At 40.3% G+C, this 27,929-nt stretch overlaps 3 protein-coding genes across 12 annotated transcripts; 2 read left to right on the top strand and 1 right to left on the bottom strand.

Annotated features, from left to right (window-relative positions):
- Positions 1-357: 357 nt before the first annotated feature.
- Positions 358-5,224, top strand: LOC115682627 (protein DYAD). Of its 2 annotated transcripts, XM_030606905.2 has the most exons (9): positions 358-479; positions 1,788-1,837; positions 2,802-3,153; positions 3,238-3,621; positions 3,701-3,758; positions 3,846-3,929; positions 4,006-4,352; positions 4,426-4,540; positions 4,670-5,224. In XM_030606905.2, the coding sequence occupies exons 1-9, from the start codon at positions 451-453 to the stop codon at positions 4,799-4,801; spliced, it is 1,551 nt and encodes a 516-aa protein (XP_030462765.1). In that variant the 5' UTR covers positions 358-450; the 3' UTR covers positions 4,802-5,224. The 2 variants fall into 2 exon arrangements, with proteins under 2 accessions (XP_030462765.1, XP_056159203.1); XM_056303228.1 differs by lacking the exon at positions 1,788-1,837 and having other exon boundaries at positions 3,843-3,929.
- A 1,546-nt stretch (positions 5,225-6,770) lies between these two features.
- On the top strand, positions 6,771-21,478 carry LOC115682644 (uncharacterized). 9 transcript variants are annotated; one of them, XM_056303206.1, is made up of 16 exons: positions 6,771-6,913; positions 8,277-8,427; positions 9,512-9,609; positions 9,929-9,990; positions 10,090-10,181; positions 10,260-10,383; positions 10,921-11,007; positions 13,648-13,735; positions 14,173-14,280; positions 16,270-16,370; positions 16,686-16,751; positions 16,834-16,921; positions 18,424-18,484; positions 19,045-19,108; positions 20,149-20,308; positions 21,194-21,478. In XM_056303206.1, exons 1-15 carry the CDS (start codon positions 6,856-6,858, stop codon positions 20,278-20,280), a joined length of 1,380 nt encoding a protein of 459 aa, XP_056159181.1. In that variant the 5' UTR covers positions 6,771-6,855; the 3' UTR covers positions 20,281-20,308; positions 21,194-21,478. The 9 variants fall into 9 exon arrangements, with proteins under 9 accessions (XP_056159181.1, XP_030462785.1, XP_030462784.1 ...); XM_030606925.2 differs by lacking the exon at positions 21,194-21,478 and adding an exon at positions 20,909-21,115; XM_030606924.2 differs by lacking the exon at positions 21,194-21,478 and adding an exon at positions 21,064-21,115 and having other exon boundaries at positions 20,149-20,309.
- A 3,581-nt stretch (positions 21,479-25,059) lies between these two features.
- LOC115682648 (myb-related protein 308-like) lies at positions 25,060-26,414 on the bottom strand. Its single transcript, XM_030606937.2, has 2 exons — positions 25,988-26,414; positions 25,060-25,896 (listed from the first exon to the last, which is right to left on the bottom strand). Exons 1-2 carry the CDS (start codon positions 26,248-26,250, stop codon positions 25,173-25,175), a joined length of 987 nt encoding a protein of 328 aa, XP_030462797.1. The 5' UTR covers positions 26,251-26,414; the 3' UTR covers positions 25,060-25,172.
- Between the last annotated feature and the right edge of the window lie 1,515 nt (positions 26,415-27,929).

Raw genomic sequence — 27,929 nt, 5'->3', positions numbered from 1 at the left:
TTTCTTTTTCGGGTCAAATACATTTAAATACTTAAAAAAACGACGTCGACTTTTTTGTCCGTTCGCCACACGCCTTTTTCGTTCGTCTTCTTTTCATCATCGATTTTTCCTTCCTTTTCTTCTTTTCCACTCCGATTTTAAAAAAAAATAAATAAAAGAGGGGGGGGAGGCGGTCATCTCGCTCGCCCACTGTAAAACCCTAAAAGGTAACTCCCCCTCCCCTCCCCCAAAAAAAAAAAAAAAAAAAAAGAAAGGCCAAAACGCTTTCGCTTCGCTCGCTCGCTCGCTGCTCTCCCTTTTTTTTCACCTCCTCCTGCCGTCTCCTTTTCGCTCCTACGGCGTCTTCTACAGCAGAGCGGAGGATTTTCGCCCCCACCCACCCCCAACCCTGCGGTGTTTCGGGGGATTAGGGTTTGTGTCCCCCCGCCCTTTGCCGCCATTGCTTCTTGGATGTTGAAGGTCTCGCATTGTGGCTCCAGGTAACCTGTTCCGCCCCCCCCCTCCCCTCCCCTCCCCCTCCCCTCCCCTCGCCTTCTCTTGTTCTTTCTCGTTTCCATCATGATCATCGTCGCTGCTCTTTTTGGTTTTTTTCCTTTCTTTTTCGTTGCGACCGGCGGTAATGCGGGCCCGCGCGAGGGAGGACGGAGAGGTGCGATTCGACGTCCCGGTGTCTCCCTTCCCCCCCTGGGTTTTTTTGAGCTTCCTCTTTTGCTGTTCTCGCGCCTGGGCGTCTTCGTGCGGGGGGTGTTCCCTTCTTCTTCTTACGGAGGGCGGCGTCGGTTTTCCCCCTTTTGTTGTTTGCCTTGGAGTTGTGCACGGGGTCGTCGGATCCCCTTTTTTGGGCGCTCGCGACGCCCTATCTGCTTGTTGACGCGATGAATGCGCGCGCGCCCGCGCCCCCCCTCGCGTGTCTGGGTTGGCATTGTGTGTGGTGCGCTGAGTGGGTGTGTGAGGTTTTCTGTGCGCGCGCGCTTCGTCTGCTGGCCGTGTTGGTTTGCGGGGATCCTTGCGTCGCGGGTTTCGGGAGGTCTGGTACGGCGTTCGAAGCCTGACCCCCGGATGCCGCGGAGGCTGCGCCTTTGCTCTGAAAAAAAGGGGAAAACGGAACGGAATGCGTCGGAATACCTTATATCGGCTTTCTTGGTCGAGAGGTTGTCGGTTCGGTTACGTAGAATCTGTATGTTCGGTATAATCTTCGTGGTACCTTCGGAAGTTTGCTTGTCGCTGTGACTGTTACGACTGTTTCTAACTTGTTGCTCTTAATTTGTCGTTGCGGAGGCCGTACGATTGCCTCTATAACCTGCTTTTACTCACTCATTGGGATCTCCGTGGAAATCGAATAATCAATGACGGTGTCGGTTGATTCTCTTCATGTGTGATTGATCTCAAATACGGGAAGCCGCCGATGCTACGAACATAGAAAAAGTTGAGAACGTGCCCACTTGGGACTCTCGAAAGTGCTTGCAAAATAATTTTTGTTTTGCCAGAAAGCATCCGATCGAACAGGATTTCGGCTATAAATTCCCATCCTCTTTCACCATCTCCTGTCCCCAGTATTACTTTCTTCCTTAGTACCGAACCCACTTAGCACGAAAACGTTTGATTCTTTTTATGTGTAAACCATGCTTCCGATTCATTGGTCATCTTTCTTTTGAGTTGTCTAAAGCACTTGAAGTGCTACATAGTTTCCTCAATCATCTTTTGCTAAATGAGAGGAAGGAGTGCACTGGAGCATATTGAAAACTGTGGTTTTAATACTGAAACTTCTTTGCTCATCTGATGCTCAGGTCATGTGAAGACAGCCACTTCGACCATATCATTGCTTGCAAACTCGAAGGTGTGGTCCACTGTATGAGGAAGATTCCACATTAGCCCTGGTTTCTTTGCGTGCAGGAATAGTTCATAATTGCCTCTTCTTATAGATATATGGCTGTTTAGGCTTTAGAAAAAGTAGGAAAGAGGTTTTTAACCATATATTTCCTATTGTTATCCTCCGTGCTGCTTGTTTGACCTTGGCTGTGGGCCTTGTGGTGGAAGTGGCTTATAAAGAACATCGATTTTTCATTCTCTGGTTGTTTCGTTGACACACAATGATGCTGGGTTCGTGGACTTGTCCTCATGAAGTACACTCTTATTCTTTTAAGTAGATCTTCGTTAGCTGTATGTTGTTTGACTTCTTTTCTAGAAAGTGACCTGTTTTCGTCTACCAAAATGTTTCGATATGGCTTGTGTGGGCATGCATTTAAAGCAAGATCTTGCTGTGATGTATGTAGTTTGACCTTTTTTCCCACAGTGGGACTTGTTTTCATTTACTGAACTGTTTCGATTTGGCTTGTGAGGAAATTCATTTTGTGCAAGCTCTTTGTTGGAGCAAATCTAACTGTGGCGGTCAGGCATTCGTATCTTTTTGCATGATCGTATAAATCTCTTCTTACTTTTGTGAAGTGAGGTATCCGTCAGCGTGGTTCCTTTCATTAGGACGAGCGTATGCTGTCAAAGTAGAAAGCCTGTTCATTTTGTTTCTCGCCTTGAGTATTCGTCATGTGTGTTTGTCGTGTCATAACACATTCATGCGTGTGTTCTCCTATGTTGCTTTCTATTCCTTTTGGGTGCTTTGGTGCTCATACGATTGATAAAGGGTGTGTTTTTTCCTCTTGAAAGTCAGTCCCATTTCAAGGAACGTTCACTCATGTCACCCTGGCGTGAACATTACCTTTTTTTTTTTTTGTCTAGATGTAATGTTCCAAGTTAAGTTGGACTTCTGTTGCGGTGTTTTGAACTCGTATGCTTGTGCTCTTTAGGACATACCTCTGCAGGATGGGAAGCGGCTTCTAAAAAGGGTCTCTGTTGGTTTGAACTGCAACGCATTGGGATGGCACAGTGGGTTTCTGATCGTCAAGCTCCTTTTAGCGATCAGGATGGAGAAAGGAAGCCTAAACTTTCTGCTTGCATCGCGAAGGATGATCTGGGATATGATGAGGGGGAAGCTGCGACTGCGGAAACCCTCGCAATGCAGGAAAATGCGAAACGAAAGCATCATTTTCAAGATGTCAAACCACATAAACGTGGAAAGGAAAAGCAAAAGAAGAGTACACAGGTCAAACCCAAGGCAAAAAGGCGTCATCGTCCTGTTGACAGATGGTCAGCAGAGAGGTGAGATCAGAATTCTTAGTTAATAATTCGGCTTTTCCATTTTTTGGAGAAATTTTATTTATTATTTGTTTTTGGATTATGAAGGTATAAGCAAGCGGAACAAAGCTTGCTGGAGATCTTGAAGGCAGAAGGGGCTGTTTTTGGTAATCCAATTAGACGACCAGAACTCAGATTAGCTGGTCGTCGACGAATTGGTGATACTGGGCTGCTTGACCACTTATTGAAGCATGTTGATGGTAAAGTGGCGCCAGGTGGGAAAGATCGATTCAGGCGATGGCATAATACAGATGGAGTTATGGAATATTGGCTGGAAAGTGCTGATTTAGATGATATTCGCCGTGAAGCAGGAGTGGAGGATCCTTATTGGATTCCACCATCAGGATGGAAACCTGGGGATACTCCTGCAGAGGAGCGTGTTTCAGTTGCAGAATTCAAGAAGCTTAAAGAAGAAATGGCCAGTATGAAGAGGTAAATTTGTTTGGAAGGATTGACTCAGCCAAGAAACTTACCTTTTGTAACAAGTGGTTCCTTCTTGTTGTGTTGCCAGAGATTTCGAAGAGCTGGTGGATAAGAAGCCTGGGCAGGGACAACTTAATCTAGTGGAGGTGCCTGTTAATCATCAGTAAATATAAGTACTCATATCCTTCCCTCTTTGCCTTATATTGTTCTATATCTGCCTCTTCTGTTAGCAGGAGAAGTACAAAGAATTGATGAACTGGAAAGCAAAGACCAGTCAGCGTTTGATGGAAATATCTAGTTCTTTGAGTGGCATGCAGGTGGTCTACTTGTTTGGTTGCTATGAGTTTTTATTAACATAGATTCTCGGGGTTTAGTGTCTTGATATTCTAGCAGGGGATGTACAAGGATTTGATTGCATGGAAAACAAAAACTGAGCAACAACTCACGGAACTTTCCAATTCATTGAGTATCATGGCTGCGAAGCAGCACAAGACAGCTCTGAGTCCTCCGGCATCAGAAAAATGGGAAGATTGGTTGGAGAGCACTAACTTGGATAACATTCAAGCAGAGGATATCGGACCTTGGTTGCAGAGTGCTGATGTTGGAAATTTCGAGAGGGAAGTTTTGATGCAGAATCCATTCCCTTCTCTGCCTCGACCAAAGCCCATTGATGGTCCCTTGCAGAATTCAACGTGTGCTAGGGAGTTGGAGATAGCAAAGGAAGAAATGGCTATGTTCAGGTAAAATTTGGGATTCTTGGATCAAAAAATGACATGTTACTTGAGATTCACCCCATATATCTTTCATGGTCAGAGATTCGTGGGATCTTGTACCCAGGAAGCACGATGGAGCTATCAATAACGGGAAACAAGGTGCTTTCACCGTGAACTCAAAAGTGGAGCTCGATAATTCATTCCTTCTGTTGCAGGTAAAATCTTTAAGCCTTTCAATTGGACTATGTGGTCCAATATACAAGTAGGTTATATGCACATAATTTGACTTTCATTCAGCGTTTTAGTTTATGCAAATCTAATGTTGAAATCTTGTTTTCATTAAGGAAATGTTCAAGGAGTTGGCGAAATGGAAAGGCAAGGTGGAGCAGCAACTGATGGAGATTACCAATGCTGTTAGTAATATGCAGACAGCGAGGCAGTTTACTTCATTTGGACCATCAACCTTTTATCTGTGAAGAAATCTGACATTGTAATTGGAATCAGGCCTCTAGGCCATGGAAGTAAACTGGCAAACAGAACAGTAGGAAATTGTAGGATTTAGATTTTGTACAGGACTTTACTAGCTGCCTCAGTTACCAGTGCCTAGCCAATAGGACCAACATCTAACTTATATTGGGAGTCGCAATTCTGATCGGCCGGAGGAGCTGCACCAACTCTTGAGGGTACATAGATGCGAAGATTTGGTGCAGATCGGAGCAACTTTCTTATGGATGCTATAAAGTTAAGAAGTGACCTTTCAGCTTCTGTGACTTGTGTAGGTATTTCATGTCAGCTGATCAGTTAATTGCAAAGTTTCCCTATGATAGTATTTGGATTGTTTGGATATGTTAACTTATTTGGTCCTTCTGATGAAACATTTTATGGCCTTTTTTGGTAAAGTTATTTGTCAATGCTTATCGTGGATGGAACATGGAATCGGGTTTTTGAATGTGATCAGCAGAGCAATGGTGGGATTTGCTACTTTTGACAGTTGATCAGTGGTTACGAGCTTAGAGGAACCGATATCGAGTTTTTGAAGGTCTCATCGAGTGAGGGTGACTTCACCGGACGTTCCTGGCTCAAATAGTTAGGTTGCCCACTTAACACACTGCACCTCACTTTGATTTTGATATTGGTTGTCTGATTGGATAATACGCTCACTCCTTAACAATAGAGGCTAGAATTGAACCGCGGTTCTTAATCGGTTTTGAACTATGGCATGAAATGATCAATCGGGCAGTCCAACCAATTTCTTGGAGATCTGTATCAAGAAAGCAGAAAGTTTCCATAGTTTGCTCTCGGTCTTCCGGACTTTATAACCACATCGAAGATGTGCGATGAGGGTTGTAACTTTCCATTTGAGATCCCGACACCAATTGTTTGTGGTTTCACTTGGTATCTTTCGCCAGATTTGAAGTGTTCCCCTGGCAGCATCTTACTATGACCTATTCATGTTTGTGCTTGTTTGTCATCATCGGCGAGCTTCTCTCATGTCGATTCATTCTGTTAGCTTACGGGAGTTTCCACTCCAGTTCATTCGAGTAACCTTCTACTGGTTACTCACGACTTTTTTTTCCCAAATTTTGAAATAGAAGAACTTTCCAAGCAATTGAAAAAAAGTATTGAATAGAATATCAATATATGCATGTTTTAAGAGGTTTCGGGTTTTTTTTTTGTGGTAAATGAGGGTAAAATCGCGAGTCATAATATTAGAAGGAAAAGCCAAAAGTTAAAATCACTTTCAATAGAGCGGTACTCCAGGGTTTAATTTTCCCATTTTCTTGTTATTACTGTTGTGTTAATCTCGCGTAATAGAAAGGTTTAAGCGATGAAGATGAAGTGTCAGCCTCTCAGACGCATCAAAATAAAGGCTTAGACTATCTTACCTTTCGCAGGACCATGCATATATACATTTATACTTGTGCACACCAAAGTAACGTGGGATTAAGTTCCTAATTGGCACAATAATTACTCATAAAATTTTTTCCGAATATATTTAATTTTACATAAAGAAAGTCCGACGAGTCAAATTTTAAGTACCGTGCATGGTATGAAGATCTTATAATGTCATTTTACATCTTAGTCTATTAGATCTGATATATACCATATTTCGATTGATCTTCCATCAATAGACATGAAAATTAATGATAGAAAATGGTACTTTTTTTTTTTTTTGGGTCAGATAGAGAAGGGTACTCAAGAAAGGAGATAATTTTCCTTCTATACAGATATGGCTAAGATTTCGGCTCCCTTCCTTTCTTACTAAGAGAATTAAAAGAACTCCCACCGAAGAGAGTGGAGTGCCACAACCCCTCCTAAACCTATAAATTCAAAATTCAGATTGTTGACAGGGGAGATTTTCTTGTGCTTCCTCGGCGCGTTTGCTCCTCGTTCTCTTGCAATTGCAGTATAAAGAACTCTCTCCCTCTCTCTCTCTCTCTCTCTCTCTCTCTCACACCCAATATTTCTGCGCCCCTTCTTTGTTGGGGTTGAGTCCATTCGATCGGTCTCGAGAGCATATAAGGTGGGAATGGGAGAATCCTCTGGTTCAAAACCCTGTCTTGATGCTGACATCTGGGCTAAGCTTGGTATTCTTCTTCTCCTTCTCTCTCTTTTTCCATTTCTTTTCCCAGTTTTTTTGCCAGGAAGCGTGCGGTACTCGTTAAAGATTTCATTTTTACCCTTTGTTCACTTCAAGAGCATGCCGTGATTGAGAAAGAATCCTCCTTTTCGTCAGTTGCCAAGGCTGTTGCGTTCGTGGTTTAGTTGGGTATCGGTCTTTGTGGGATATCCGTCTGTTATGAAGAAGAATGAACTGTGTAGTGCCGTATCTTCACGTGTTTTTTTTTTTCTTTTTTTCTGGGTTGTCATGCAATTTATCGTTCTCTTTGACATGCGCGTACCGAAGGAAAGCTTACGGACATAAATGGAGTGTGGGTTAGGTGGAACCAAAGGCTCGTTGGAAGTACCGCTGAGATGTTAGTTGGCATCGAGGAAAGGGTTGGCACTTTGCTTTATTGCCACATTTATTTTTGTCTCAAGAAAATGATCAAGGGTCCGAATTGTTGGAGTTGAGCTAGCGAAAGAAGATGAAGAGCTACAAGCATAGGCAAGAGGGCAAGCCCGCTTGATAGGATTAAGCAAATGAACTTTACTAAACTTGAGAAGTTGATACATCTTGTGTTTTAAGCAACTTAGTCAACATACTGTTGAAGGAAACTAATTTGCCTAGATGAGGAAGAAAGCTCAATAACAAAAGAGAGGAAGAGAATCGAGGAGCTGATTTAAAGAAAATGACATTATCAGCTGAATGTCACCTGAGACCATTGGATAGTTTACTTATTCACTGTTTTCTATCACAAATTTTGAAGGGATGAGCTACATAAACCTCTTATTTATGGAAACATTTTGTACCTAAGGATTTCAAATATCTACTCTTCTAGCACCATGGGTCTAAAGTATGGTTTAGGCAGGCACTTTTGATTGGGAAACATTAATGTGGCTTCTGTGAAAAGTCCACTATTGGGCATCAGTCAGCTTCTTAACCTTGCTTGTGGAAATGATTTGTGCTATAGTTATGAGAAAAACAAGTTTGGTTCTAATTTGCTATGAGAAACATCTCTTCTCCAAATAGGCCAAGCTGGCAAATGGGACAAATAATTGTAGGCATGCATGTCACCTCATGAAATTTGTCCACAGATTTCTTGTCTAGCCATAATGAGAATTAAATTGGAGATTGCAGTCAAGCAAATTACGACACATAGGTTTTCAACATGCTACTTGAAAAGCCTTGGCATCCTTAACTTCATGCCTTTTGAGAAGGGAATCTTTAATGTAAAGGATCCAATGAAAAAAATAGAATCTGTTTGACATGTGTCATTTACTTACAGAGTATGGTTTCTATGTCTGATGCCAGATGCCAGATTTGACTTGCTCTGTTCCAAATTGCAGTTCCAGCAGACTCAAGGTACTCAGTTGTTGACATTGGATCAAATGAGACTGTTGTCTACTCAGAGATCTCATGCTCTTCCAGAAACAAGCATGAGTGGTGCAAAATAACTAGGAGTTTAAATAAATCTTCTGCTATGATTCAGAACAAGAGGTATAGTAAAAATCCATGGCATGTGAGCAAAAGTTTCTTGCTTTGTTTATTTGATACTTTGTTTTTGCTCCTTTTTATCTTCAATGTAATGGCGTGTTGTGCTCTTGCCAATGTTGCTTTTACCCTTGAAATGAGACATTGTTTGTCATCTATTTGTTTTTATTGTTTAACTGAGGTGGCTAAATCAATTGTTTCTTCATAGACCAATTTCCACTGTTACTCCATCTTGTTTATTCCTTTGTCAAATTTATGGCTTCCGCAAGAATTGAGAGGGAAATCATATTATTGCTTTTGGAGAAACCATGGCGTGGACACAAAGAAAGTACCTAATGAAGATCCTCTACATCATTAGATAACTTAAGTAGAGACAAGGGTATTTTAAAAATGGTACAAGGAAAACGAAGAACAGGCAGTGAAGAAACAAAACGATTGTTTTTAACCCTGAGGGTGGTTTTCTAAAAAATGGTTGCGTTCCTAGTTACTCTTCTTTCAATAGATGAGCACTGAGTCTGTACTGAGAAAGAGAGAGGATGGAAATGAATACTTCATTCTAGCTGATGGATAATTTTACACTTCTAGGAACTGCTTTTCTGTGGACATCTTAATGCTAAACATTGTTCCAGAAAAGGATTTGATTGGCATTGTTTAATGAAAGGGTGGATAGGACAATGAGAAATCCGTCCATTTCATCATGTAAACTCCTTTTGTACTATTTAATTTAATTTTTCTAGTAGTAAGTTACTGGCTTTCATCAAACCAAATGATTACTTTGCTTGGCTCTTAAATCCTTGAATGTCTTACACTAAATTTTGTAGTTAGGGAAATGCAAATACGTGCAGCAAGCTTAGTTTTACTGGGGTAATTTGTCAACAATCTGCTTTAGGTAGCTCTCACAAGGATTCATTTTGAATATTGCTATCATGGATCTATACTTTCATTGTTGCTGCAGCCTTTCCCATATTTGCACTTCTGCTATTGTTGAAACCTTTGACTGATTATGTTATTTGCTGCTTTAGTTTTTTTTCCTTCCCCTTTTCTTTGTTGATTTTAAGGTTTCATCTCTGGTGGATTTTGGCTGATGTAGCTCAACCACGATTCTTATTGATGGAGCGATTGTTCAAAGTGAAGACATTATGCTCATACAGTCTGGAACTGAAATTATTCCAGGGCCTGATAGAGAAGGTCAGCTTAGTGTTTTCTTTACACTGAAATCTGCTTTGTCTAACTTATTATGATTTTCTTCGCAACATTTTTCTGCTCAAGTTTGTAATTTATTTTTCTTATTTGGTGCGATCAGAGGGCTTAATAAATGATAGTATTGGATGGAGGGCGTTAATGCATCTGCTATTATCTAATTAAACGCTATTGTTGTTTCCATTTACAGACTTGGATCATTAAATCATCTTATTTGTACTTGTGTGGTGCGTACGATTCTCAAATACCTCGAATGGACAACTTTTGGCTTTTTTTTTTTTCATTGTCGAATGCGTTATTTATGCAGGGCATCTGAGCTATAGATTTGAAATGATCCCCGCTGCAGAGCGTTGTGAGAAGCGGTTAAAGGTTATTAAATATTGAATCATGTCTTTATGGGTGTGTAAATAAATGTTTGGCTGTCTGTCGGAATCTAGATCAGTTAATGTATGCATTTTGGTCTTCCAGATCTCTATAGACATTGAAAATGCAAAATGTGGCATTTGCTTGAACATATGGCACGACGTCATCTCCGTTGCCCCTTGCCTTCATAACTTCTGGTCTGTCTGGAACTTAATCTCTTCCTGGTCAATAGTATGGTACCTGGGCATCAATTGGCCTGTCCTTGTGCATTGCAGCAATGGATGCTTCTCTGAGTGGTTAAGGAGAACTCAAGAGAGACATGTGACAGTACTCTGTCCCCAGTGTAGAGCAGTTGTGCAGTTTGCTGGGAAAAATCACTTTTTACGTGAGGTTGTGGAGGTAATACTTTGTTTAAGCATATTGATATGCCAAATAGCAATTTTTTTTGCCCCTTTTTTCCTGTTAAAGCTCTGTCCTTTAAAATAGTAGAGAACTTGTGAATGCAAAATGTTACTTTTCTTGAAGTTGGGAAATGGATAGAGTATTATGTCCAAAAAAAAAATGGACAGAGTATGTCACAATGTGAAATTGGGCGTTATCACATGGTCTAAGACTGTTTCTTGCCATAACTTATATATTGGACTTGCTCTACCAGCCAAGAATGAGTCTTATTGCCAAAAGCACCTTTTGATGAGGGGATTGGGTACATGTTTCAGTTTGGCCTTTTTGGATGCTGGCCAATATAAGAACTCAATATATTAAATATATGTGTCTAGCTCTTCTGAAGGTTTTCTTCATGGCATTCCTTGAATTTTGATTCCATCAAATGCCATATTTTCTTCAGAGCATGTTGTGCACTAATTTTGACAGTTGGAGCTCCCGTACTTACTGCTAATTTTTCTCTTTCTTTGCTTTTGCAATTCTTCCTGAGTATAGGATATACTGCAAGCTGATACTTCCCTAAGACGGTCTAAAGAAGACGTTGCCATTTTAGATTCACACTCGTTGATCCAATCAAATCTGGTACGTATTATACAGTCTAAAGAAGCTGTTTTGATTTCTCATCTTTTCCCTCATTGGTGGATGAGCTTAATGTACCAGTATAGAGTGCTTTATGGTATTCACCACTAATATCGGGACAGGAGTGAGTGCGAAGCTGGGATGGTGGAGCAAACCCTTAGCAAAAGGCATCTGGCAAGTAGGTCAAGAATGAAGTACATGGAAGCAAGATCAATTAAGGATGAGTTAAGAGTGGGGCAGTAGTAAAAATCAAAGGTGAAGAAGTACCAACAAGTGAACAATTTCAGTATGTTTGGTCCATTTTGGAAGGGGTCAATGGATTTGTTTTTGTCTGATGAAAGAGTGGTAAGTATAAAGATTTTATGGGACCATTATAAGGCTTTATACTCTATGATCAGCAGCGTTCAGGGCCTCAAGTATTGGAACTTATATAACATGAGTTTAGTTGAGAGCAAGAAATGAGTATCTGAGAATGTCCCGGTGGCTTTAGTTGAAGATATGGTGGGAAAAACCTAGTCAAGGTAGTTTGGACATGTTAAGAGACAGTATATTTCGATGAGAAGATGTCCATTTTGGGTTGGAAAAGGAGTAAGGTGGGCTAATAATTTTTATGTGAATAACTTAAAGGATCTTGATCTAGTAAGTATTCAGGAGAAATGATACTTTCTATAGAGATCATCATAATAACCATCTATAGAAGTAAAAAACTTTTGCTGTATTTTTGTGGTCGTGGTGTGCCAGTTATTATTTTCTTCACAGCATCTAAGCATCCATTCACAGAGAAATTTCCATCACTAGCTGAGGTAGATTGATCTCTCAAGAACAGAATATTATCGAATAATTTGAAGATTACTTGCAAAATAGAGGGACCTGATTGGGGCAGAATTTTTTGCTTCAGCTTGTAGTCGTTTACTTGAGTCGTCTCAGCGTCTTGGTCATGCTTTGGCAGCACTGTAGATGGTGGACTGTGGAACTGGTTTGTATAAAATTAGCATGACCGTGGATGTTATTTATTTTTTTTGGTCGAAATGACCGTGGATGTTGCATACTACTTTTCTTAACCCCTAGGATTTTCCATTCCTTCTGTATCCACAACAATTCTCAATAGAGCAGTATAGTTTATTTCTTCTCATCCACCTTTTATATGTCCCACATCCCTCTCTCCATATTGAGTGCATGTTTATGTGCTGCTATGTTGGGGTTTTATACGTTTTTTGAGGGGGAAGGAAGGAGGGGGGGGGTTGGGTTGTCTATTGTTTTCCTCAAAGATCATAACACATCTTAAAAGATATTACTGAATTTCATGTCCAAAGTTTTGTGGCTGACTTCTCTTTTTTCCTTCCTTTAGTTGTATGCTTTCCATTATCTTTTCAGTTATTTGGTCCTTTGCTCCCTTGAATTTCTTCTAGGTTTAATGGCTACTCTTGGATATAGAAGGAACAGACACGCTCTTCTTTCTGGACAACAGAATTTTGCTATTGAAAGTCTGTCTAATTAGAACCATGTTATTTGCAGGCATTAATCCTTCTTTTTCATATTTGAACTTGCCATCCTTAAATGTCCTTATTCACTTGTTGCATGCTTTTTTTGTTTACTTTGTGGGTCCTTTTTGTCTTCCACTTGTCTAGAAGGACGTTCCTAGTGACTGAAAGATAGAAGTGCTGAAGAGAATACACTTATCTCACAGGCTTATGAATTATTAGCCTATTTCACTGTAAATTGGTTGATCATACTTCCCGAAATTCTTTCGGACTTATAGATTGGACATTTCCTTGGTTCTTAGCATCAGCGTGGAGCACAGCTGGGCCGGGGGCATGTTTTAGCAATTTGTTGGCCTGGTATGGAATATTCGGGCTTGGGCTATTCTCCACCAAGGACCTGGCCAGTCCAAAGCCATGCCATTTGGTCGGGACCAAACAAGATCGGGCCATTTTGGGCTGGTCCTGGCCAAAGCATAAAATTTAAAAAATGTTTCTTTTTCCTTTTTTTTTTTTTTTACTTTTCATGTGCAAAAACCTACATAAAAATTTCAAATAGCATGTACTAAAACCAAAAACCTTGAAGACATCAGAACAGGCTTGTAAGTACCTGTTTTGCTATTGTTAAAGAGTGAGGGAGAACAAGACATGAGCAAAATAGTGCGTCTATCGTTTGTGTTGTAGCTCGTTGACGTGGGAGTGAGACATGAGAAAGAGAGAGACTGCAAGAGCGGGCGCGAGGGAGCATGAGTGAGGGAGGAAGGGAGGGAGAGCATATGGTGAGTGGTGGGGTTCAATGGTGGTAAGGTGGTGACTGGACGACTCAGCAAGCGTGAGACACGAGAACGGGGGAGATCGAGATGTGTGTGTGAAAGGGAAATGACATAGGCGGCCCCCTGAGAGAAGAAAATGGGAGGGATCTGCTGTTCTAGGGTTTTAGACATTAGTGTATATATATCTTTTTTGTTCTGCTTAATGAATCAGGCTGGTCTGGCCCGAACTCAAAGACATGTTCAGGCTGTATAGCCTGGCCTGGTACTATTGTGCCCAAAAAATCAGGCCAGGCTGGGTTTTCGGGCCTCAAGTTTTATTTGCACACGCCTACTTAGCATAGTTCTGAGATCATAGCTTTATCAATTTATGTCTTTATTTTGCAATTTGTCAGGTTATAAGCAGTGGAAGAAAACGTAAAAGACCTCCCTTGGCAGCTGATGCGCAAACTTCTGGTCTTGATCTTTCATGCCCACAATGTGGTAGTAAAAATTTGATTCTCCATTTGCGGCACAACATAGTTGACAGAATCAATTTTTCCTTTATCAAACGCTTTTTTGCATTTTCCGCGACAGAACCAAGTATTATGTTTGAGAAGCTCTTTCTGTATCTTGCGTTAATTTCAAGTATCATTTTCCATGACAGAACCAAGTATTATGTTTGAGAAGCTTTTTCTGTATCTTGCATTAATTTCAAGTTCTGCATATTTCCTTTTCCCATGTTAAAAGCCTTCTAAATGTTAAATTTGTACCCTAGAAAGATTATGCATTAATTATGCATCTCTTTTGACTGCATCTACGGTCCCCTCAATACCCAAAAAAGGAACGAGTTTACCTTGCGATATTTTTTTTTAATTTTTTTTAATTTAGATTTATATATGATGCAGCAATGTGATTGACTAGTTTTCTGCGTGAATTAGGCACTGAATATGGTGGGTTTTGCTGCAATCAGGATACCGTCCACATACCATGTCAAGCATGTGGAGGAATGATGCCTTCCAGATCAAACATTAGTGTACCACAACACTGTAAGCACCTAGCAAACCATCCACCAGCCCACTCCTTTATTTGAGCTCGGAAAGTTCTTGTATTGGCTTTAGTTTCATCCCCATCTAGGCCTTTTGCCATTCTTAATTTTCCTCCTAAACTGTCAATACTTTTGAATCCATTGGCCGATTTTTGGTAATAAGGCTACTTTTATTTCTCCGAAATTTAGTCGTCGGAAAAGTTTTTTGTCGTTTTCCGGTGTTAGGATTGCTTAGGAAAACGAGTCAACGAAAAATCTACACTTAAAATAAGGAAAATGACTCAATTTTTTAAATCAAAAATCATTTTCCAGAGTACAACATGACCTCCACATCCACAAGTTGTCTTGGGTGGTTGGACCATTTGCCTAGCTGATGGACCTGGGGACCTCGATGCCTGAATCTGGGTCCTCAAGTGGCCTGATCTTAGTTTTTCAAGGCCCTGACTCGGACCTTGGCACCCAGACCCAACAGCCTCAACATGTTTTGGCCCTTGGACCCACAATGAGACTCAAGTCCCTATTGTCTAGACCCAGATCTGCAAAGCTATACTTAAATTTCCTTGGACCCACGACCCCATCACGCCTTGGCCCTGGGTCTTTGTGGCCTAGACTTGGGGTCTCGATGCTAGGACCTAGGTCCATGCAGCCCCGAATAGGAGACTTGGTGGTCGAGACTTGAGACCATGTCACCTGGACCTTGGTCCCATCATTGTACTCGAGTCTTTTTTCTCAAGTGTGTTTTGATTTTTCCGGTAGCACTTCAAGTTTGTTTGTTTCGTGGAAAATGAATGATTTGGAAAATATTTTCCTAACAATGTTTGTTTGTGTTGCTTGAAAAATGAGTCAATAAAAAAGGTTTTGACTGTCCACAACAATCTACGTTTATATATTTCTATTGATAATGCAACAATTTTTTCGTTCATTCATTTTTGTAAGGGATCCTTTTTAGAATAATGTTTTTTAAATATTTGATTTTTAATAAAACAAACTCACATATGAAAATTTTTTCCAGCAAAGTTCATTTTTCTCAAAACCAATGGAGCCTTAGAGCTTAGCAGTCTATTTGGTTCGGGAAACTGTTTTGGATTTTTATATTCAGTGGAAAAGCAAATGAAATCTGTTCGCTATTCCAGTTCTCCATTTTTTTAAAACATGTTTGGTTTGTGAAAATAAAATTCTCATCACGAATAAAAATGTTAAAAGCATGTTTGGTTGTATTGATTTTAAGGTTAAGATGCACATTTTCATTTAAAAACTAGTTTTAAATTGAAAACAAGTGAAAACAACTCATTTTCTTTTCAGTTTGTAGTTACAAAAGTGAACAATTTCCCCTTCCGTTTATCTGAATAGTTTTCAGTTTGTGATCAGATTTATTTTTAGTTCTTTTTTTAAATGCATATGAAAATGGAAAACTAGACCAGTTTCTTATGCCGGCCAATTGGTGACTTGATATAGAATCGAAGGCAATGATATCAAAGGACTCGTATATTAGAACTAACTTGTTGGGATCAGACTTAGTTTGTTGTTGTGATTGTATAGTTATTTCTTGTCATTTTGTAATTTGGCAGTTGATTACTTAAAATTATTTTTCATCAGCTAAGTTGAATTTGAAAGACCAGCATATCCATGGATGACTCTGTACGACAGAAAATAGCAGTAAATTAGGGATGTAATTAGCAACTTAAGGATGGGTCTAATTGCTGTAGCCATCGGCTGCAAACTGTCCTATTATGGGATATTGAGCAGTGATACGATCTAAGATTCTGCTACAGTTTCATTGGAATGCTGTATTCTTTTTTCACAGAAATGCAATGCGATCCAATGTTTTGACATTGAGAAGTGGGCAGTTGTCAAATGAGCACTTGCGTGGAAAGATAGATATTAAAGTGGACCCTAAAAGATTTCAGTAATGAATTGATGCTTGTTTCCTTTTTACATAGATATGCTGTGGCTATTTTGGACATGCTGGAATGTCGTACCTCTTTTGCAGGTTTGGGATGCAATAGAGCATTTTGTGGTGCTTACTGGCACTCTCAAGGGGTTGCAAGAGTTGAAGGTCACCCTCTTTGCGTGTATGCCAGTTTTAAACCTGTATGTGGAGTTCTCTACATTCCCATTCTTGTCCTATTGGGATTGTTTTTCTCCAATTGACTCTTGCTTCGTTCGACTTTTTTCAACTACTTTTATACTTATCTTTCTGCTGTTCTCCTTGTTGGCTTGTAATATGAGGATTTTCACTTTAGTCATGCTACTCATAGAGTGGAGTGATCTAGAGTCTAGGCAGCCACTTGTTGCTTGTTTGCTGGATGATATCTTGCAGTATTTTCTCGTTAATCTCCTATGCAAATATATCAATGAGAAATTGGTTTCTTGAGCCACAAATACAACTATTGGCATTTGCTGCAGATCATGGAGCGGTCTATCTCGAGAATTCCATTCACTGCGCATGAAACAAATAGATGTGAGCAAGATGTATGAACTCCATCATCGGTAATTCTACTGTTTTTGCATAGAAGGCAAGTCTATTCAACTTTCTTTTTTCAACATTCTGTAGATCACAGAGAGGTCAATTAGACAACTGGGAAGAACACTCCAAGATGTTATCTCTGAATGGATTGGAAAATTTGACAATCGTGAAATAGGTGAGTCGATTCAAGTGTTCATGTTTAACCACGATTAATGTATGGTTTGCTGACATTCTCTTTTAGTTGAGTACCTTCATTTTCTGTGTCATTCACATATACAAACTATGAGGACATGTGTAGTGATGAGGGAAGGGGATTGTGCCTCACATTTACAAGCAATAAAGGCATGAATGATGTAGTTCTCACATCAGTGAAAGCACATTGAATATATAAGTTCGCACAACTAGAAGGCTACTTCTTTTTTTTTTTGGTCGAAAACTATAAAGCTACTTGAAAATTTCATTTTTTGTTAAAACTGTACCTCTTTTCTTGGTAGTGGGGGAATTCACTATCACTAGTATTGGTCAGCATAAGGTTCCTATGTAAACTCTGTACTGTTTTAATAGACGAAGCTCGGATAATCTTAGATGGGAAGCTCAGACTATTGTGGTAAACTTTGAATCCAAAAATTTTGTTTTAATAGGTGCAAAGTAGAGTACATGGAGCGCAAGTTCTGAGAAGAGGAAATATGTAGCAGTGATGAGTAGTCGATATAGTACCAAGGACTGAGTTAATTCATGAGCTCGGATCAATTTTGTGAAAGGATGGAGAGGTTGATGTAGATGTAATCCCTAGAATATGAACTTCAGTAGATAAAATGAAGAACCAAATCTCAGGTATTTTGACAAATGAAAAGCCAGTGTAGAGTCTCGGAGCCTTGCATGTTTTTCTTAGTGCTGAAAAATACTTGTCTTTTTGAATTTTCGTCTTTTGACTCTCTGTCTAATTACGATTATTTTACTGTAAATTCTATGCTGGGTTCCCTTTATGGAGTCAATTGTTTACTTAGGGTGCATTTGTTTTGTGGAAAAAGAGTGACCTGAAAATATTTCCTCCATTTCCAGTCCTTTGGCATAGCTTAGGAAGACGAGTCAAGGGAAACATTTTTCATGGTCAGTAGAACTTGCTTAAATGCCGAAAAAATCATTTTTGCTAGTAAATCATTTTTTGTAATTCTCTTCAACCTCCACTACTGGTTTCGGCCATCCCAATTGCCTAGACCTAGGACCCCAGCTAGCACACTAGAAATTGATGTGCCCCAATTCTGGACTTTGGGGTCGGGATGCAGGACTTAGGCACTTCAACCGGTGACCCTGGTGTCAGGGCCAAGGATCCAGCACCCAGACCAAGTTTTTGGTGTCTGGGTTGATCCCCGATGCCTGAACCGGGACGTGCAACGCTGGACCCCTCATCTTGTTCAAGATAATTATGTTTTTACAGAATACTGTCTAATGCCAGTCCCGGATAGCACCTTGATTAATTCTACTGGGTGACAAACACCATAAAATAGTTTCCGTCTCATTTTAGATGTACGTCCATGCACTGGAAAGCGGAACTAAGTTTCCCTGAACTAGCTTGAAAAACATTTCCCGCAACATCAAAGTACCCTTCTATGAATCAATAATCTAATCACACTTGACCTGTGTCCTTATCTAATAGAATATGTATTATCTGACCAGATCGATCCAGGGTGCCACTTAATCATGCTGAGATGATAACTGCTGCAACACATATATGCAAGTGAGTTATCATTTCTACTTTGTGTGAGGCCTTTCTTTGTCACTAAGCTTTTAACATAAATGTTCGTCTGAACTGGGTGTTATCTTTTCTTGAAAGGGTTAAATTTCAACTCTGTCAGTTCGACAACTTTTTGGGTGCATGATATCTTTGCCATATATTTTAAGGCTGCGACATTGCTCATTATGTTCTGCTAGTGATTAGTTGCTGAAGGTAGTCCTCATGCCTAGACGAGTCGAGTGTCAGATCCTTTATGTCGTGAGTGTTTTAGATTTTCAGAGCTAGCCAAACTTTTAATGAAGTACATTATGTACTTGTCTATAAACTTGTATCTCTAGCAGCTCTTAGGAGCATGACTTAAGATGTTCCTTCTGCATTTTGCCATTAACCCGTTGAATGAACAGCACAACTTTGCTTGGCCTATTTCCTGACCTGACACACCATTTCTATTATGTATCAATCCGGTCTCCTTCAATTAATTGTAATGTGTGTAAAGCAGATTACTGTTGCCCCATGTTATCATATGTGCTGTTTTTCCCCCTGAGTCTTTGTGGTGAATGCAGTGATTGTTACGACAAATTGGTATCCTTCCTCTTGTACTGGTTCCGCTTTTCAATGCCTAAATGTGTAAGTATCTACAATTAAGCATTAAGATGATCTCTTTTTTGGTTTTATGTTTATCTCCATCCTGTGCATGATGAGTGGACCTTATCGTGTTAATGTGATGATTGATGTCCAAATTATAGAACGTTGCATCTTTATTGTCTTACCTGTGAAGATTCCACTACTGTGGCATGTTGTTCATTACTTCAATATTAGCTTATAGCTAATAGATTATAACCATTATCTCAGATGTCGTTGAGAGAAATAATTGATCCAAATGACAGTCGATTCTAAATCGAAATAGAATGTGGGTTTTAAATGTCCATGAAGTACATAATGTTATCTTAAACTCTCAGCTGGATTATTGAAGGGAAATTTCACGAACTCTTAGTTAAATGATAAAATACCATTAATTTGGTAATATTTGTAGATTCTAGAATTAGAGCACATTAGAATTGTATGACTTATCGCTTTGAGTTGCAGTCCCTCAAATCCATGGTACTCATTTCACTGTGTAAAGGTTGTCCAAGGTGAAAGCAGTTCATTTAGTATGTCATAGGATAAGAAGTCCAGCGATTTTGTAGTCAAAATGATAGGTCAACCATATGAATAATTGAGATGGCAAGCACATGTACTTTCACTTGATGATGTAATTTTCAATTTCTCTTAGAAATAAATTGCCACGGAGAATAATAAGGTTAGTTAAATCTCAGGGTTGTATTTGGAGGTAGCCTTTACTGAGAGAGAGGGAGGGAGGGAGGGAGGGAGTAGTGCTTCATATATGTTGATGATAACAACATTGTCCTTGAACACAATGAAAAGTCTCCGTTTGGTCTGTCATTTGCCTTCCTTACAATTGCAGGGTTGGTTGTATAATCAGCTGGTTGTGGACCATGATATTCTGTCTGAAATTAGAGTGGGAATGACTGAAGCAATTGAATAGATCTCTGAAAAAATTGAAGGGACATATGGTCTTCTCATGATGCTGCAAATCTGATATACTTGTAAAGTCCTGATTAAAGAATCTCTATCGTCTAATCTCTTCTTGATGTGCATGTTCACAGCTTCTACCACCAGATGCATCCAAGAGAGAAGATTGTTGGTATGGATATGCATGTCGGACGCAGCACCACAGTGAGGAACATGCTCGGAAAAGAAATCACGTTTGTCGTCCAACCCGGGGCACTCATCCGTAGGCCTTGTGTCGTGAATGCATCCTATGCGGTAGGCCTCCCATCATCGTGTGTGCATTTATGCTCTTCGTAGTTCACTTGGTTGCATTTTGTATGTGTATTTGGTCATGCGCATTTCGAATACGGACTATTTTATCAGTTGGATGTCTGATAGATGCTCTTAGGTTTTTTTTATTATTATTATTCAGAGTTAGGAGAAAAATCATATATTCCTGCAATGTCAATCGACTAGTCTGAGAGACAAATTTCCCGTTAGTTTAATTTAGAGGAGGTCTGGTCACTGACAGAAACATTTGCAGTTGGCAAATACGCACTAATTGCTGTTCAGGTCTGATGTCCAACCTGTGATCTTAAGCATGATTCAGACATGTCTGTTTTGTGCTGTGTAATATCTGTTTTAAAAGCCCCAGGTTTTGCTGTAGGGAAATAGCTAAACTTGTGCCCTTAATTCAATATATAGCAGTAAACATTAAAATCTCTCATAAGTTGGAGGGGGTTGATTGTTTATTGCTAAGTATATCAGAATGTGGGTGAAAGCAAGTCTAACACCATCGTTCATAATTAAAAAAATCTCAACGTGCCATTTGACGTCGTGAATGTCTGAATAATCCTCTATTTTAATGCATTTTAGGCTGCATTGGTACATGTATATCTGCTCATCCTCCAGATCCTGCCGGAATGCTCCTTGTATTCAACATTTGGTTGTGGAGGTTCCACATGAACCTATTTCAAGTTCGATCCCCTCCTTGTAGTTTGAATATTTCTTGGTCGTTATGAATTTTCGGGCCCTTGTACGATGACGAGACTTTTTTAATGGAAAGCGGTGAAAACCCTAGCTCCGTCAAATGGCGGTGACTCCAGCGCTAACTAGAAGGTCCGACGATAATGAGCGGATTTTGAGCCTTCTTTGATACAGGTTCTTCTGACCTGCTGGCTGGTGATTACTGCGGCGGTGATTGACATCACTTGGACATCGTTGCGATCCGTACTTGTGCATCGATAGCTGCCTAGTTCTTATGTGTTAGACATGTTACCTACGCAGATCATGACCTTGCAACGAAATGCATGCATTGTTTCTAGTATACTGTTAAGGATTGCACATCACTTCAGATCTCTGTAAAATTAAGATTCGGAGAACCTAGATGTACGACATTGTTCATGCCATTTGAACGAGATAGAAGAGGAGGGAGGCATTTATAGATGTGATTGAACGATTTTAGGGATTTTAAAAGGGTAGTTGTTTGGTGGGCGTAATAGCATCTGTTGATATTAAACAATTAATTATTTTTTGGTCGAAAATTAAAAAAAAATGAAGAAAATTGGATAACGACAAAAGAGCTAGGTGACATTTGGGCAAGAAATTTTTTAAAAAAAAATGACAAGAGATGGTACCTTTTGAATATTATATAGGTGAACAATTTTCCAGGTTTAGTACACATGTAGGTGACTCGAGATTCAATGGATGTCACATGGCCGGCCAGCAGCATTAAGCCTCACATGCAATTGAATTGAGTCCATTTTGACCATTTTGGAGATAAATTGATCAACGAACATTTTTGATTTTTTTAGTTGATGAAAAGGTTGGTGGAATCATCGCAACCCCCTCGCGCGCAACTAGGGGAGTTCAAGCACTTGCTAAGAAATATTCGATTTGAATTATAGCTATTCCACATTGTTCGTATTGGAAGAGATTCGGGGTTGATAAGTTTGGCACCATCGTCCCACCGACGTGCCAATGGATCAGGACTCTCCTTGTGCAAGGATGGACGAGTCTCCGTACAAAATTCGTCCTTCTCTTAGGAATCTGGCTAGTGCCCTTGCGGATGACATGTGAACGCCAAAGCCATTGAAGTGAGAGACCTCGGTGGCAAAAGAAGTAGATTCTAAGAAAACGAGAAACGTTCATGATGTTAAAAAATTAGGAGAATTGTATCAACATTTTAAACATTTTGTCAAGTCTTAAACATTTGAAATTGTATGATCAAATAGTAAATGTTTTTTAATTTGGTGCAATTAAGTCATTCCGATCACTGTTGAGCCAATTTTGTCGACGTGGCACGTCGGAGTCCGATGCGGCGTTCTTTTACTATTTTGAGCATATATGGCATTGTCGTGGCGTTGCTGCTTAACTGAGAAAAGGTCAATTCTTAGAACAGAAGGACAAATAAGAAATGCAAATATTTAAAAAAAAACTAAAAAACTAAAAAAGAAAAGGAAAGAAAAATAAACCAACAGGAGAGAGAGAGGGGTTCGGGGGGTTTGACAAATTGCCACCACCCCCACATTGCCTGCGGGTGATGATTTTCTTCTGGTAAAATAGTACAGATACTTCATGAATTTTGATCCAGTATTTCATGAACTTTGATTCAATATACGGTACGTCTCTAAATTTTTAATTTATTCAATGTGGTCCCGGAATTTAAGTTCAATGGGCAATATTATCCCTGAGCTTTTAATTTATTTAATATGGGTCATGAACTTTTAAATATTTTCATATAATTTAGAAATTATATTAAACATTTACTAATAGTTCATGGATCATATTAAACAGATTAAAAGTCTAGGGACTATATTAGGGGTATGCAAAGGAACCGGGAACCGTTCAGACAGCCCGGAACCGGATCGGACCGGCCCAGAATCGGTGGTTCCCAAGGGAACTGGTTCGGTTCCCGATTATAATTTTTTGGAACCGGTGGGTACCGGTCCGGTTCCCGGTTCCATGTGTGCAACCGCCCACCCGCCCACCTGGACCAAACCGATAATATATAATTTAATTTTTAAGAAAAATTTCTGACTAAAAGAGGAAGAAATTTTAAGAAAAAAATGAAAACCTTAAAATCCCAAATTTGAAGCTCAACACCCATCAATTGAGTGCTCCTCTTGTCTCACTCTCACATTGTTTGAGTTGTCTCTCTATCTCTCACTCACGGCCTCGACTCTCAAGCTCAACGTCCATCGACTCACGGTTGCGTCTTGGGCTGTTCATTGCCTCCCTCTCTCGCTCTCGGTCACCTCCATTTGAGTGAAACTTGATGGGACCGGTTCCATGGACCCACCCGGGAACCAGACCGGTGGTCTGGTTCCCAGGTGGGTCCATGGAACCAACGGGCAATTCCCTATTTCAATTTTTCGGAACCGGTCCTTAGTGAGCAATTCCCAGTTCCAAGGTGAGAACCGCCCATCTGGACCATATATTACACACTGGGTTAAAGTTCAAAGACCAAAACACACAAATTAAAAGTTTAGAAACGACATTACATATTGGACCAAAGTTTAAGGATCATTTGTGTTATTATCCCTTTTCTTCTAATCAAATTAGTAGTCGGGATTATCGGGGTCTTAAGTAATAGGCCTTGAGCGCATTGCAAATCGGGGTGGGAATGGGAAGAAGCAGAGGATAGTTGTCTGGTTGTCTTTGGCTAATGCCTTACATCTTTTCTCCTCCTTCGCTTATATTTCCACACCATTCCCCTGGTTCCAATGTGTTGAGTTATTAGCCTTTGCAAATGACACTTAGATGTCCATTCATTTATTAGGCTCGTCTTCCTGTGTGGTTAAGTTAGTGCTTGTGTTTGTTGTGCTTGTGATGTGAACTGCTATGAGGTATATGTTTAACGGTAGATGTTTACTTAAAATTATGGCCTTTCTAAGTTGGGTATGGCAGTGTGAATGAAAAACAACATTAGCTCCTTCCTCATGAATCCCTAAATTCGTGACAATTCCAAAAGTCCCCCTAAAATGGTGCCGTTTTCTCGAAATTCCTCCTTACGCTTGACTTTGTCCTAAAGTTTGACAAAATAATTATGTGGGTTTTTCACTGTTGAAAATAATGACTGTTCGATAAACACATGTACGTTCCGCCCATTTTCCCGAGGCATCTTAATCAGAAAAACGTATGTTTCTCTCATCCTACGCCGGTGTACATACAAAAACATCCTAAAGCCCTAAGTTTGCCCCAACTTCACATATCATAAAGAAAAAGGTTAGGGTTGCTCGAGCATAGATCGAGAAAATGGAGATCAAGGATCACTATAGATGTGGGAGGAGAGCTGTTATGAGAATGCCATGGATTGAACCGAAACCGGTTAGGCACTTTCTTGTGTGTGAGAAGTACGGGGTAAGGTCAGTTGAGGTTTTTAATTTCAATTTAGAATTTTAGAATTATGGTGGTCATTTGAAACAAAATGCCCCTTGGAAAGACGTGAAATGAGCACGTGATGAGCACATGTTCTTTGGCCAACCATTATTGTTCATCAACGACGAGCTCAAGGAGGCTTTTAGGTCAAAATGATCTAGTTCAAAAGGTATTTTGAAATAGAATTGAACGTGAGCGAAATTTCAAAAAATAAGCACCACTTCATAGGGGTTGTTGAGTCAAAACGATAGCATTTCTAGAGATATTTTGAAACAAAGTAATGTTTAGGGTCAATTTTGAGAAATAAAACAACATGTTAGGGGGATTATTGGAGGTTTTCCCCCTAGATTTTGTCATAATCTAGTCTCATCATAGAGATTAGACTTAGGTAGTGAACTTGGCAAAAAAAGAAGGCCATCATTCTGCCAAGTCAATTTATATATACATTATTACCATGAAAGTTGTTGGTAAAGCTTCAGCCCGTCCATTGACCTATCGTTCTACTTCGAATTGTCTCAGCCACACTTTGTGCGTATGTGTGTGATTATTAGCATAGGAGGGGTCTCCACAATTACAATACTGTTATCATCTACCTGTGTTATGAGAATTTAGTGGAGGAAGAGGGAAAAGAGAAGGCATCAGTCACATGAAACAAATGAGCAAAATTAAGCTGTGGTATCTCTCCCACAAAAAGTGGTTTCGAGGGTTTGAAGGGAGGGGGACTGTAATTAGCAATAGTCTAAGACTAGATTACATAACATCACAACCAGCAAGAAGAGGCTCTAGAGATGGGGTGTGAAGAGGGGTCGCTTAACAAGTCAAGAGTTGTGGCTGCGGTTGCACTGCAGCCAGTGCCGCTGCCAGCATGTCGGGCGCTGGGATGAAACCCTAGACTCAAGAACATCTCATGATGCTTGTGAGCTGGTGGAGGAGTAGCACTACTTAGTAATTCGGTACTTGCTGTGCTGCTGGTGCTGTTGTTTCTGATGATGGTCTGGTGGCGATGAATGGAGATGCAAAGTGAAAGGTCGAGGTCTACATCTGCATCTCTGTCTTTATCCACATTCATTCCGTTCTTGTTATTGAAGAGTTGCACTTCCTCTGCGGTGGTGGTGGTCGTCACGCCGCTGCTCATGCTGTTATTAGTCGATTCTTCTTCTTCTCGCACTGCCACCACTGCGCTGGCTAATGAATTCAATCTTTTGTTCACTGTGGGAGGCGGTGACGATGACGATGACGATAATTCTTCACAAGTTGTCGAGTGAGACTTGGCCTTCTTGCTGCTGTCATTAGCGTTAGTACAGATAGTATGAGTAGCAGCAGCTCCAGCACCAGCACCAGCACCAGCAGCGTTGTAGTCGAGAGGACGGTGGGTTTGGGGATCGATCCCGCGTGCGAGAAGCTTTCTTTTGATGTGGGTGTTCCAGTAGTTCTTTATCTCGTTGTCTGTCCTTCCCGGCAACCGTGCTGCTATCAGCGACCATCTATATGTGCATGCGCGAATAACAGCTCTTAGTTGACTTTGGCCGAAACATGAACAAGAAAAGAAAGAGGTGATATATATTAGTCATTTACTTGTTGCCGAGGAGGCTGTGGAGGGTGATGATGAGCTCGTCCTCGTCGTCGGAGAAGTTACCACGCTTCAAGTCGGGCCTCAAGTAGTTGATCCACCTCAAGCGGCAGCTCTTGCCGCAGCGAAGCAGGCCGGCTGCTTTGGGTAGGGATCGCCAGCAGCCTTCGCCGTGGTGCCTGATGTAGGCGACGAGGCGCTCGTCTTCCTCCTTGCTCCATGCCCCTTTGTTCATGTGCTCGCTCTCGCAGCACGGCGACCTCCCCATCTCCTTCTCTGTCTATACCCTTTGCCCAACACAAGACGTTTATGTATTGAAATTGAATTGAAATGGTGCATCAAACCTCAAGAGGACTACTTATGGAGGAAGAAAGAGAGAAAGGAGATAAATAGAAGAGCGTGGTGGGGAGGGGAAGGAAGGAAACGTCATCTTTCTTTTTTAGTTTTTCGTTTTAAGCATTTGACCAAGTTGGTGTTGAGAAAAGACGAGGTGATTGCAATTAAAGTTTAGTGGTGATGGACGGATGGATGGATGTTTGGTAGGTAGCTCTACTTTTTATGTTGTATCCTCTTAAAGTCTGCCTGCATATTTTTCTAAGTTGAAGTTCACTATTTCTTTGTGTAGGGCCCTGTGTTTTCCTCTATTCCCAATTCCACCCACAACTACCTACCTCCAAATCTTATATTTCTCAAGTATATATATATAAAAAACCATCTTTGTATAAAAATGGGTCTGGCAGATCAAACTCAGGGTTACACTCGTTTTCCCCATTTTTCATGCTCAACATTCGCATCCAAACCTACCGGCCTCTCAGCCGCAAATACTTTGCATTGTGGAGGTACCTCCAAATCTTATATTTCTCAAGAATAAAAAAAAAATCATCTTTGTATAAAATTGGGTCTGGCAGATTGAACTCAGGATCACACTCATTTTCCCCATTTTTCATGCTCAACATTCTCATCCAAACCTACTAGACTTTTAGCCGTAAATACTTTGCGGAGGTTTTTTCAGAGACTAATCAAGAATACAGAGTTGCCGTCCTTCTTCGTCATCGACTCGAAAGGACTCGAAAGCAAATATATTTCGATGGTTTGATGCCGAGAATGCGTAATTACTGCAGATTTTGAGGGCATACAGAGCAAAGAATTAAAAGTAGATTTTTTCAGTGGACCTACCAACCATCAACTTCCTATTCTGCATATCACACAAAGACATTAAATTTCTGTACACTCTCCCCATTTCCTTAGAAAGTGACCCACACAGACATTTTTATACATGACATGATGTGTACCATTACTAAAACCATATTCTTCTGCAACACAAAAATGTATTCTTGGACTGTCTTCCACCTCCCCGGATTTCTTCCATTTTTATATTGCTGAGGTTCTAGAAGACCCATTCCAACTCGCTCCACTAACTCTTGTCAATTCATGACCAGAGAAAAGATTAACTAAAAAATCTCCTACCTACCTTCCATGATTGACATCAACTTTAATTTGCTGATATTCCTACTCTCACTGACACAGATTGCTGATTGGACCAGGTATCCTCCCTCCATTGCACTCTTTCAAGTGCATCCCATTCTGATCTCTTTCTTGAAATTGTTTATTTTATAATATTTGTTGGGCTTTCCCGGAGAAAGAGACTTCATTTGTTATTTGTAAGCCAAGATTGAATGTCCATGGTGTCCAACGCAAGTTAATTTGATCTATCAGGCTTCTTCCCACTCGAATTCAATAATGTTTGGCTCATCCGGAGTCACATCTTAATGATTTGTTGAAGAATAGACACCTAATTAGCTAGTTCGTAATTAAATTGGGGGGTTCACCTTGTCACGTCTAGATTGTCCGCTAGAAAACAAGGCATTAATTTGGAGCAAAGCATGAAGATAACATGGATGATGTAATTAAGAGATGCTCAATCTGTTTTGTTTATTACTTGCGGTC

This window comes from Syzygium oleosum, unplaced genomic scaffold, assembly GCF_021117445.2.
Source record: "Syzygium oleosum isolate NSW1041296 unplaced genomic scaffold, Sole_v2.1 Sole_v2.26, whole genome shotgun sequence".
NCBI classification, from domain to species: Eukaryota; Viridiplantae; Streptophyta; class Magnoliopsida; order Myrtales; family Myrtaceae; genus Syzygium; species Syzygium oleosum.
The sequence above is the reverse complement of the archived record's forward strand: the minus strand, read 5'-3'. Positions and strand labels throughout refer to the sequence as shown.